The 12,650-nt window shown below is 42.7% G+C and overlaps 1 protein-coding gene across 1 annotated transcript in view; it reads right to left on the reverse strand.

Moving 5' to 3' along the window:
* The window catches only part of TULP4 (TUB like protein 4), a 158,715-nt gene that overhangs the window by 32,388 nt on the left and 113,677 nt on the right, over nucleotides 1-12,650 (reverse strand). The window contains exons 4-7 of the mRNA XM_070417401.1: nucleotides 12,484-12,645; nucleotides 6,877-7,057; nucleotides 6,084-6,218; nucleotides 1,329-1,495 (exon numbers count right to left, since the gene is read on the reverse strand). Coding sequence (XP_070273502.1) covers nucleotides 1,329-1,495; nucleotides 6,084-6,218; nucleotides 6,877-7,057; nucleotides 12,484-12,645 — 645 coding nt within the window. The remainder of the gene's footprint in view (nucleotides 1-1,328; nucleotides 1,496-6,083; nucleotides 6,219-6,876; nucleotides 7,058-12,483; nucleotides 12,646-12,650) is intronic.

The following is a 12,650-nucleotide window of genomic DNA, read 5'->3' on the forward strand; positions in this document are numbered from 1 at the left end:
TAGAACAGGCCTTCGGCTTCCATATCCCATACGATGCAGTGTACGGCTAATTTGCCTACAAATGTCAGGTGGTCATAATAATCTGGCCACTCAGGGTGTGTGTATATATGTGTGTGTGTGTATCCCACGTTCAAAGGGTGTTAAATCGCGCTGTTTACCCATATCTTCAGAAAAAAATCACTTCTACTGTCATGGTAAACAACCTGCTTCCCTATTTATAATGATCTGGCCCTCTAGCAACTTCAGCACAAAATTATAACTAATTTGCCTACAAACATCAGGTGGTCATAATAATCTGGCCATTTAGTATATATATATACATATACATACACATATACATATACATATATATGTAATGGCATATTATTCAGCCTTAAAAAAGAAGGAAATTCTGGCATATGCTATAACGTGGATGAACCTTGAGGAGAGGTTATGCTAACTAAAATTTTAAAAAGTCATAAAAAGACAAATACTGTATGATTCCATATATGAGGTATGTACAATAGTCAAGTGCATAGAAACAGAATGGGATAAAGTTTCAGTTTTACAAGATGAAAAAGTCCTAGAGATTGGTTAGACCACAATGGTATATACTTCACACTACCTAACTATACACTTAAAAATGGTTAAGATGGTAAATATTTATGTTATGTATATTTCACTATAATTTCTAAAAAAGAGATATTTAAATAATCAATGCCTGCATCTAATTACAAAATACCCCAATATGGTATACCTGCCACTCTGATGAGCTGGGTCAGGTTAGGACGTAAGTCCTTAGTTTATTATCACCCCATCAATCATCAGCTCACTCGCAGCTCTCTGTCCAGTACACCCTGCTGAGGATTTCATCCTCTGCCATACCAGACCCAGACAAGAATGAATGGTCTAAAGATTTCTGGAACATAAAAACAAACAGAAAGGGGCCCACCTGTGCACTTTCTCAAAGACATTTAAGCTTTTAAACACTGTTTAACAGTAACTTAGCTGAAACATAAAAATACATTACTGACTTAACATAAAATCGGAGTAAATAAATTAAGAATGAGCATTCACTTCTGCATGTTCTGATTTCTACTTCAGACTGATAATAAACACCAGGTCACTCTGCTTATTGTCCATTCATTTGACTGTATTTTGGTTAAAAAGCAAAAATGTCTTTCTCCCTATTTTTCCTGGTTCATGCCTCATAATTTAATTAAAGTCAACAAAGGATTGAAATCTGTCAAAGACAATTACAGTGAGTATAAGCAACTCACGACTCTTCCATGAAGACTGGGGCACACTAACACAGGCCTCACAGCGAGTGCCCCTCCCCACCTCCTTACTTGCACAAGTGTGTCCAGTGTGAAGATGTGTTCCCCACGAACATTGTAGAACTTGACCATGGCACTCTTCAGGAGAGGGCCGTTGGGAAGGTCACCAAGCTGGGTTTGCCGTTCCATACCAGCGACTGCCAGAAGGTCTCCCTGCGTACACCACTGGGCCACCACCTCTGAAATCACAAAGAAGAAACGGCCTGAAACATACTTCTCCCTGAATTTTCACTTCATGGTAAGTAGTTTAAAAAGTAGACGCTTAACAAATGCAACAGTGGCTCTCCCCTTTTCTCTCATGAAGACATTAGCTACCTATTTCTCTGAAAACAATACAGACTCTATTAAAAACAGGTGCTTACGACTTAGCAAGGAATTGCAGTGCCCCTGAAAGATAACTAAATCAGTCAAAGAAAATATACGACAAAGCTGGCATGCTAAATACCTAACTCTAATGCCAGCAATTTCATAACAGGACTTGCAGAACTCAGAGCAGGCAAGATAATAAAACCTATGATATACATCCTAAGTGCTTTTCGCATTGTTGTGCCCCCCCCTCCCCCCCACCAAGAGATGACTCAAAGAAGTCATAAAGGCTAAAAGTAAATCCCGAGCAAAGCCTAACTATACTCATTTGATTTCTATGCAGCCCTGGGCAGATAATGTGCAGGCAAAGAACATATCTGCACATGAAGGCCCCAACTCTTATCCAACAGTTGACGATGTTGTGGGGCTTAGGAAAGAAGATAAATACTTCTGTGAGGTGGTAGTGTTGTCAGAGAGATGTCCACACTGGAGACGCAATGCCCTCCTACCAGCCTTTCAGTGCCTACAAGAAAGGCTATTAAATGATTTGTCTAATCCCAATGTGAGCCAGTTACTTATTCTTGCTGGTAAAATAAGCTGTTGTACTAATAAGATTTACAGTATAGTTTTTCTCCCTCAAGACCCTAAGACCGTTTGCGGCTTATACAGAGATCCCGGAAGTCTGGAACTCAGGGGCCCATTCTGGAGAGGCTGGACAGGGACGTGTGTAAGAGCTGGGTCTAGAATTCAACAGCCTCTAAGCCAGTGGTTCTCAACCTGTGGGTTGCGATCCCTTTGGCGGTCGAACGACCCTTTCACAGGGGTCGCCTAAGACCATCCTGCATATCAGATATTTACATGATGATTCATAACAGTAGCAACATTACAGTTATGAAGTAGCAACGAAAATAATTTTATGGGTTGGGTCACAACATGAGGAACTGTATTTAAAGGGCCAGAAGGTTGAGAACCACTGCTCTAAGTGCTAACAGGTCACACGTGATCACGGCCTCTCTCTTATTCATGTGCGGTACTGATGCTGACATTAACACCAGCCACTCTGAGGTCACCGCAGAAATTAACTTCCTTTGAAGACTAGACAGTGGCCTCTGGGGCAAGACGACTCTCCAGACCTCGTTCAGCAAGTCAGCCACAGACAGAAACCAGAGACAGAGGTAGCAGAGAGCTGAGAGGAAGGAGTTATAGACAAGCACCACGTGAAATAATACACCCTGAGAGAGAGAACACATCAATAAAAGGAGTCCCCCACCCCCCTTTTTCATATAAGAGGATATGAATAAGGTGGAGCAAATGAAAAATAACTTAAAAGAACCAAATACATACCCTGGTGAATAGACTTTTAAAAAGATGATAGGCGAAGCGAGAGGGCTTGTGCATACACCACAGTGTGCTCTGGACCCAAATGCCTCAATCACTCTAGTGAAGAGCCTTGTGGTAATGAAACTGAGATGACCTTTTCTGGATGGTTCCTTTGTAAGCACAAAGATGTCAAAAGGAGGAGCACTAACACTAACAGGTAAAAACAAGAAAAAGATGAGGTCTACCCTTGTCTAGGGCGGAAGCATCATTGCAATGCCGCAGAGATAAAGACACAGCACTTCATTCCCGAGGCTCCTCAGCCAACCCGCTTTGGTCAATGGGTGAGTGGATACTGGCACCATTCTTTTTGCTATTTATTCATTTTAATAACATTCTTTGCATTTTGTCTTTTACCAACAGAAAAGAAGGTTGTTGCTCCCGCAGGGCTGACCTAGACACACAGTCACATTCAGAGGTTGCTCAAAGACGGGCCCTGAGCACTCAAGGCTCTTAAGACACTTTCGGAGTCTTAAACATTTTGTTTACTAGGTGGGAACTGTCTGTCCGAGTTAAGAATGAGCCCAAATATTTACAAGCAAATGCTCAGGGATTTCTTCAGTGCAGTTGAGGAACAGAGTGAATAAAAAAATGGAGTCACTATGGTCAAGCTTCTGAATTATTCAATAACGTATGCTGAGGCAATAGGAAATGATGCCATTCTTGCTTTGACTAGCCTGGGAACTTAACCTTCTGGGCTTTCAGTCCTGCGTCAATGCTGGATGCATCTGGGTCACTGTGTGTCAATGGCCTGAACATACATCAAACCCTCAGATGACAATCCGAGTGACCTCAAGAAGAAACTGACCCACTGTCCAGATCGCTGGACATCTGAAGATACCATCCTGGACCAATGCAGGGCTCAGAATGCAGGACTGATTCTTCTCAAGGATGGACTTTGTACTGTAAGGCCCCTCAGCTTTTCTTTCTCCATTGGAATGGTCTGGTATTGCCTAGCTGTGTTTTCCGTCTGCAAACTCAGAGACCCTTGAATAAGTCTTTGTCATTTACTTCTAGACAAAGCCTTCTGAATCTTAATTCTGAGTGCATTAGACACAGTTATAAAGTTATCCTGAGATAGTTATAGTCTATAATGGCAAGCCAATCTTTTAAAAGGAGTATGTTTCACAATAATAGGGCCATTGTGTGCTCAAAGAAATGCTAGAAAGAGAAAATTCTGCAAAACAGAGAAACAAAACAAAGCAGTATGAATTTGAATTCCTTTATTTTGAATTCGAATTCCTTTATTTTAAGGCAATGTGGGGTAAAGTGAGACATGCTCTTGAATTTCTGAACTCCTAAGTTTTTTGTTTTTGATGGGTAGCAGAATATGCCATCCAAATATGCCTTATTGGCATAAGGATTATTTTGAGAAGAAATAAGATACAAGACAAGCTCTCTGCTCTCCAAGATTGTCTAAAAGCAAGACAAATTTGTAAATGTGTATGACCTCCCACCAGGAAGGACATAAGTTAATCACTGGAGACAACTTTAGACCCTTATCAACCCAGAAAAGATACTAGACGAATCTATAAAACAAATTTATGAACTAGCCCTTATCATCAATTAGTTCCCACGATTTGCTGCCCTAGAAACTTAGTCCTTTAGCTTTGTCATTTCTCTAAAATGTATTGTTCTTTTGTTAACATGCTGCATAACCCACATTCTAACCACCGCTCCGAGTTGCTCCGAGTTACTCATCTACTCATCTACGAGTGCTTTCATGGGTAAGTGCAATGCCTGAGTTAATGCATCTGTTTGCTTTTCTCTTGTCAATCTGTCTTTGTCAGTCGACTTTACAGGGCCCCAGTTGTGGAACCTCAGATGGGCAGTTGCAGAATCTCAGCTGGGGGAAATGTTTTTCCTCCCCTACATCCTCAAGAAAGAGTAAAAGTCACAACAAAGGGTAAAAACTCTAAATAAGGTGAACCAATTTATGGCTCATTGTATGATAAACAATTTGGGATTCTCAGGAAATTTTTCTTCAAGGCACAACTTGCTGGGGGGGCGGGGGGGAGGGGCGGGGAACATTTGCAAAGCAAAATCACTTCCCACACCTATACACACACAAATGAATCTGCAATAAAGGAATGTGTGGTAGATGATGAGAAGAGGGCTGGCTGCAGGCACCATGGTCTATCGGACACTCTAAGTTCTTTTCCATGTGACACTGTGCTGGTGACAAACTAAAGAATAGCCCTAAGCCGTTTGGCTCAGTGGATAGAGCGTCGCCTGCGGACTGAAGGGTCCCAGGTTCGATTCCGGTCGGGGGCATATACCTTGGTTGTGGGCACATCCCCAGTGGGAGGTGTGCAGGAGGCAGCCTGTCGATGTTTCTCTCTCATCGATGTTTCTAATTCTCTATTCCTCTCCCTTCCTCTCTGTAAAAAAAATCAATAAAATATAAAAAAAAGAATATCATAAGTCACCTTTCTTCATTGGAAGTTCTCTGATTATATTTATTTGAGACAGTAACAGAAAAAGACCATGTGGATCTAAGATGGGAGCTAGAATAAAACTCTAGTCAAAAAAATTTCTCACCTGGGAGGGCTTCTATGGGTCACCTCCCCAAGTCACATGTGTTTCTAAGCTGCAAATCTGGTGGGAATGTGCTGGGAATGCTGCTCCAACACAAGCTCGTCTGATAAACAGAGAACAAAATAATACATCCCAGGGAACTTCACTGCACAACCATTAAGGCTTTAGTAAGCCTGAAAACCACAGGGGCTTCTGTGTAAGTGTGTCTCGTGCACCATCTGCTACCTGGAGAACAGCAGGGGCTGCCATCCACTACTCTGCAGACAGTGTCAGCCAGAGACAAACACAGCGCACAGAGAGAGGACCACTCTTGTCGGAGCGGGAGAAGAGCAGGTGAAGATGAAGCCTGCCGGTCAGGAATCGCTCCTCCAGGCAAGACCAGGCAGCGACTTGTCAGATAAGTGGAAAAGAGAAAGGAAGTGGCCTTTCTAACAGACTCCCTTAAGTCAGGAAGGGGTCACTGCAGGGGACGAGAATCAACAAGTGCTGGGTGTACGACACCCAGCCTGGAAAACGAATCCCTGGGCCGAGGGTCATATGCAGTACCTTTCAGGCCTGATCGGATGATAGTAGGAGACAAGTCATCGTAGTTGTTCATTAAGCTGATGTCCCCCGAGGTGAAGCTGACGGTGAGCAGTGGCTTGATATTCTGCACCGGGATGGGATATGCTGCTGGACCATCTGTGGGGACAAAAGTGCTGAGTGAAAAAGAGACAATGAACACCTGACCCAAATCCAGGGCCACAGCGCTGCAATCTTGTGGAGGGTCTTGAAAACGGCCTGGCCATGCCGATGGGACTCTGCACTAGGGTGCTGCTAAGCAAGCAGCCTTCTCTGCCCTCCAAATGACGCGGCCACAGAGGGTGCTCAGCAGAGAGCCTGGGCAGTTACTTCCCAAGTGCATCTGTCAGTGCTAAGAACACTTTCCCCTCAAGACCTACCTACCCTGAAACACTAGCACTGATCTTAATGTTTTTTATGTGTAAACATTGTCTTCTCCTGAAATAAATAAACACACATGCACAGCAATGTGTATGCATATTCTCTGGGAAGCATAACATACACATCTGGGAAAGGAAGAAGACAAAGTGAGAGCATTTTATGTGTAGGAAACCTATACCAAACCCATGCCAATCAACCTGACCAGCGACAGTGAGACGGGGGTGGCAGAGAGAAGACAGTCAAATAGAGAACACAGATTGGGCCGAGGGGCCTTGCAACTCGGTTCTCGAACTCTTCCCAACAAGTGAGGTTGCTGTGCCCGTGGCAGACCTTTCCCCTTCTGCCTCTAACGCGGTCCATTCCCTCCATACGCTGTCCCTGTGGAGCAGCGAGCTACCTTGGGGCGGGGAGTAGTCGTCCGAGTCCGTGTCGCTCTCGCTGCTGTCCTCCACCAGGAAGGCAGGGTAGTTCCAGGACATGCTGAGGATGCCGTCCGACTCGTGCAGGAGGACGTGCGCCAGCATCCTGCCGTGGCAGTCCATGACGATCACCTGCCCATCGGCCGTGCCGAACAGCACCTGCAAGTGAGCACCAGGACTGCTGACGGACGGGAGGGAAGGCCTTCGTTTCCCACACACCTCATCACCTCAACTTGTTTAGAAGGACAAAGTATATTTGGAATAAAAACACAGACCAGTTAAGTAACTGAGGGGATACACAAAGCATTAAGCAGTGAAAATTTAGCTGACTGTTATTGCAAAAACTCGAGTCCTCTAATACGGAAATATGACCAGCAGCACAATAAACATATTCATTATATTGTATGGACATTATCAAATAATATGAGCAAATCCTGGTTTCACTTTTTGTGGCTTGTTTTGTTTTCTTGGGTTGAAGGAAGAGGGTTATTCACTTATTTTTCTGGAAAATTAAAGAAGTAGCAGAGGTTCATTGTTAAGAATTTATTAGATTTAGAAGACAAACTTAGGTGTATGTCTGACCTAAAGAAAATACATCTGGTTATGTAAGCATGTTATCTAATCATATTTGGAAAAGATGTTCCTGAAATAGTATGTCTGTTTTATTTCACTGTGAATAAGAATGGTATTAGTTGATATTTAATGTTATAAAGCATTAACGGTAATAATACCTTCACTAAGTGCTGACTTTGTGATAAGCGCTATACTAAAAGCTGTGCCTCGTAACTGTCAGAACACTCCTGGGAGTGAAGTCCCAGCAATGCTGGAATGAAGCTGGATGGACCTCGGGAATTCCCTCAGGCCCCCAGGTCTGGGAGCACACACTCAGGGCCCTGCTGGGAGATGGGACAGGCACATGGCAGAGCTAGAGCACGGCAGGCAGAGGACGGGGGGTGGGAGTGACCCCCCGCCCCCCATCAGAGCAGCGCTAGACTATCTCACAGAGGCTGGCAGCCCCCTGACAGTGGTGCCATCCAGCCGGACGTCACGAGGGGAACCTGGGCCTGGGAAGCATGCTGATATCTTCTGGTCTGTGTGGTGGGCACGGGCGGGCTCTGCATCTCTTGCCATGAAAACTTTCTATCTTTTGTGTCTAATGAGATTTGTCTACCCCAGCAACTCATTGTGACAACCAAGCAAACTATTTCCACTTTACAGGTGCAGAAACAACTGGAAGGGGTCAAGTTGACAAAGCTGTTAAGTGGTCAAGCCAGGGCTATCTGACTAGAAAGACCAGGATTTAATAAGGCTTTTTAAACTCTTGCCTCTTTTTGCTTTTAAGGTTATGACACTAAACTTGGGGACAAAGACTATTCACAGAGGTACCCCAATGTACCTAAAAGAGCTTTGGGTACACAGTGGACAATCAACAAGTATTTTTTGTTAAATGAATAAATTGAAGTAAATGACAATCAAAAGGTAATTTTAGCCCTAGCTGGTTTGGCTCGTGGATAGAGCATAGGCCTACGGACTGAAGGGTCCTGGGTTCGATTCCAGTCAAGGGCACATGCCCAGGTTGTGGGCTCGAGTCTCAGTAGGGGGGCATGTAGGAGACAGCCGATCAATGATTCTCTCTCATTATTGATGTTTCTGACTCTCTCCCTCTCCCTTAATCTCTGAAATCAATAAAAACATATTTTTTTAAAAAGGTAATTTTAGGACATAAATGCTGATGATTGAGATGAATTGCATGGGATGATATAATTCATTTAAGTAGTAATAAGCTCACAGATTTCACAGGACTGTTAGGATAAACCAATTTCTACCAAATATTTCTTTAAACATGATCTACATTTTAATGACTGAATGCTAAAAAAAAAAAAAAAGGCTAAAACTGTTTTCCCTCAGAAGTGGATCAATTTATTAGTCCACGCCACTTAAAGAAAACCAGACAAAACCAACAGGAACGCTGCTGAACTCTAGAATGGCAGACATTGAACATGTTGGTAAGCAGTTTTAAATGATGATACATACAGAACATGACTTCCTATAACTTTAACTAAAATGTACAATTTACATGTTTCAAGTGAAAAAGATATGTGGGGACCCCACTGTAAGGTAAATGTCATGGGTGACAAAGGCTTTTCTTCCCCTGCTTTGCACAGCCTCACTCATTTTTCAAGTCTGTTCTGAAGAGCATCTCTGTACGTTGGTGCTGGCTGAAGGGGTCATTGATCATTTATGACTTTTGTTTTTAATAACGATAGCTCATTAGCCAACAATTAATTACTCTTCACAAGGACGCAGGAAAGGAGATCCCCGCCCTGTGTGTGGTGGACTCTGCCGACCCACCATGTTCCACTGGTGCAATCATCACTATTCTCAATCTTTCTTGTATGATTTCTCATACCTGACTCCCACACAGACCGAAAGCTTCTGAGGACTGGACCAGGCCCGCTCTGCTCACCGCCATCTCCCCGGGGCCTGTCACAGCAGGTGACCGCGGCAGTATTTGCGGAGGGAGGAAGAAAGGCCTCTGCACTGAAGCGTTTTTAAGTAACACACATCTTTCCATTTTAGAGAAACTGATGCCAGACAATAGAACGGACACCTAATTCCTGAATGAAAGGACTGGTGGCCAGTGCTCAACATTACAGTCAGACAACATGGAACAAAAAGCCCTCCTCCCCCAAAGCTCCGCCATCAGCCAGTTCCAAACACAGCCCTCTTGGGAAGATCAGACCCTATAAAATCTGAGAGAAGGAAAAACCAGCATGAATTGTCTAGTTGTCAAGCAATGATGGAGGGAGTTACTATGTTTTGGAATAAGTATGTCACAGATACAACATGAAATCAGATTTTTAAAAATCTCGCCTATTACACGTTCTTTTCATGCCTAATCACTTCCCATGAGACAGGCTATGTGAGGCCCGGACTTGAAGAGAACAAGACAGAAAGTCTAATAATAGCACACCTATGGCAAGGACACCAGTCTCCGCACTTTTCCTCCCTCATTCGGGTGCTCTCTCCAGGGAGCCGGACTGGCTCCTCCTGGGCTGGCTCCACTTCCAGGCTTGGCCCAAGGCCCTCTTCTCTCTCTAGATCAGTCATGTCCACGGCTTCGAGGGCCCCACCCACACTAGCTCCCTGTCCAGGCCTCTCCCTAAGCTCAGGCTCACACATGCCCTTGCCGACCTGCTACTTGAATGAGCCAAAGGGCCTTCAGAGTCAACAAGTCCCAGACGAAATGTGTGATCTTGTCCTTTCCCAAACAACCAACACACACACAGCCAGGTCCTCTCCCAGAAAAGACTGGCTGATGTGCTCTCTCCAATGTCCAGTACGGTGTCTGTCACATCACAAGTGCTCCGACACCATGCCTGAAAGCTTTCGGACCCATCACAGAATTAACCTCACTCTAACCATGGCCTCCACGGCACTGTGAGCTTGGCTCTGTTTTGCAAGTCTGTCTTGCCCATTACACCATGAGCTTCTCGAGGGCAAGTCTGCACCGAAATTTCTCACGTTCCCTGTCACGAGTGGATGCTCAGTGACTATTAGTAAATGAGTTTCTACCCAAAGTTTGGTCTTTGCCAAATGAAGGAAGAACTTCTTTAATTGATTCTTTAGGCTATAAATCAATGCTCTGTTCAAATCTTCCAAAAACACTTTTAATTACGAACTGATGAAATTATGTAAATTTGTCTCATATTTTCCCTGCTGTACTGCAGGGTTCATGCCTGGGTGAGGGACAAGGCTCTGTAATGTGGACACCAGAGCTAACAGGCTGGTGGAAACCTGAGGGTCCTCAGCCCACATCAGGTCAATAGCTCTCTCTCATTGCAGGGCAGTTTTTAAAATCAATGAAATTTTAAAGTAATTATAGTACCCATATAAATTCTCAATTTCAATGTTTTCCTTTCTCACAACACTAAGTTTGAGAAGAAAACAAATTGGCCATTTTTATTTTTTTTTTAAAAAGAAAACATGAAACATATGACGAGAGGAAAGCAATTTAGTAAAAACAAAACAAAACAGTGTCTCAAAATAAAAGTATGGTTCCATATTATACTGCTTAAAATGTTTCAGCATTGTATGGATTCTGCTGTACTTGGACAAGTTTTATATTTATAAAGGTTTTACCTCATAAACATTATATTTAAAAATCAATTATCAACATCTGATCTTATTAGGCTATTATATATTGTTTTATCGTGAAATTAGAACACCAAAAATTATTTTGAAATTAGGTTTTAAAAAAATGACCAGAAGGCTCATCACCATAAAATCACAACCTGTCCGTGGCATTTGGATTCACTTCGTTCCAGTTCTTCATACTACACAGCGGGTTTCTCTTGGGTGTTTATGATGTGGTCATCATACCACATATACCGTTCAAATCCGGACTTTCCTCCTTACATGAGACCATAAGAGCTCTTCCAAATTATTACACCATCTTTATACCACAATCTACAATTTACAGCACTACTATGCAATACCTTAAGTGGTTACACCACAGTTTACTTAACCATTTTATTTTGAGACTAGTAGGCTGATGTGCTATCTCCAATGGACAAAGACACTGGTCATCTGAGATCAACCTGGAAAGTCGATAATAAATAATACTTCAATAAAGAACTGTTATTTTCTTCCCTTTGTTTGTTTGTTTCTTTTCTTTTTTTTTTTTTTTTGGTTAATCCTCACAAGAGGATATTTTTTCCATTGCTTTTTAGAGAGTGGAAGGGAGGTAGGGAGGGGGAGGTACTGGGGAAGAGGGGGGGAGAGGAAGAGAGAGAGAGAGAGAGAGAGAAACATCCATGAGAGAGACACATCGAACCAGGGCCAGGGATCGAACCTGCAACCTAGGTACACGCCCTTGAGCAGGAATCAAACCCAAGACCTTTTGGTGTGCAGGCTAAAACTCTATTCACCAAGCAATACCGACCAGGGCTTCTCTTTGTTTCTTTTAGACAAATTCCTAAAGTATATTACCAGGTCAAAGTGGTTGATAATTTTTAATATTTTTTACATACTGTACACCAAAATGCTTCTTCAAATATCTAATACACAGTATTACTAGCAATGAATGAGAATACTTGATTGTACTCATCAATAATCAGTAAAATCATCTGTATCAGTTTATTACTACTTTTGCTAAAAGTGAAAATATGTCCTCATTATGCTATTTTGCATTTTTTCCCTGAGAATAATTTTCCACCACATGATTACTGACTAGTTGAACTTCTTTTGTAAATTACTGTTTATGTTCATTATCCATTTATTAATTGACTACTTAGGTAGATTCAAAACTAAATTTGGGTCAACATTTTCTGTAATTAAAATATTTAGCCAATATTTACCATACTAGTGGGAAATATTATTTTTCCAATCTATGGTTCATTTCAAATTTTTGTTTTAATATTTACCTGGACACTGTCATTGTTCTTTTTCTTTGTGATTCTTTAAGAAGCTTTGGAGCAAACTCCCCTAGCCCAGCCGTTTTTCCTTGTGTGATAATTTTTTACTCATTTCCTCCTCATCTCTCATGGCTTTAACATTACACACCTATATTCAAGATGCATTACCTGTTGGTCATCTGGAGTCCATATGCCACATGTGATCTGACTTTCCAGGTTGATCTCAGATGACCAGTGTCTTTGTCCACTGACAGAACCGACCAGGACAAACCCATCTCGATATGAAATAAGCGCTTGAGTCCCATCGTGGCTCCACGTGAAATCACTCACCTTTG

Source organism: Myotis yumanensis, unplaced genomic scaffold (assembly GCF_028538775.1).
Source record: "Myotis yumanensis isolate MYYU_CA2020_CCGP unplaced genomic scaffold, mMyoYum1.0.hap1 SCAF_6, whole genome shotgun sequence".
Lineage (NCBI taxonomy): Eukaryota > Metazoa > Chordata > Mammalia > Chiroptera > Vespertilionidae > Myotis > Myotis yumanensis.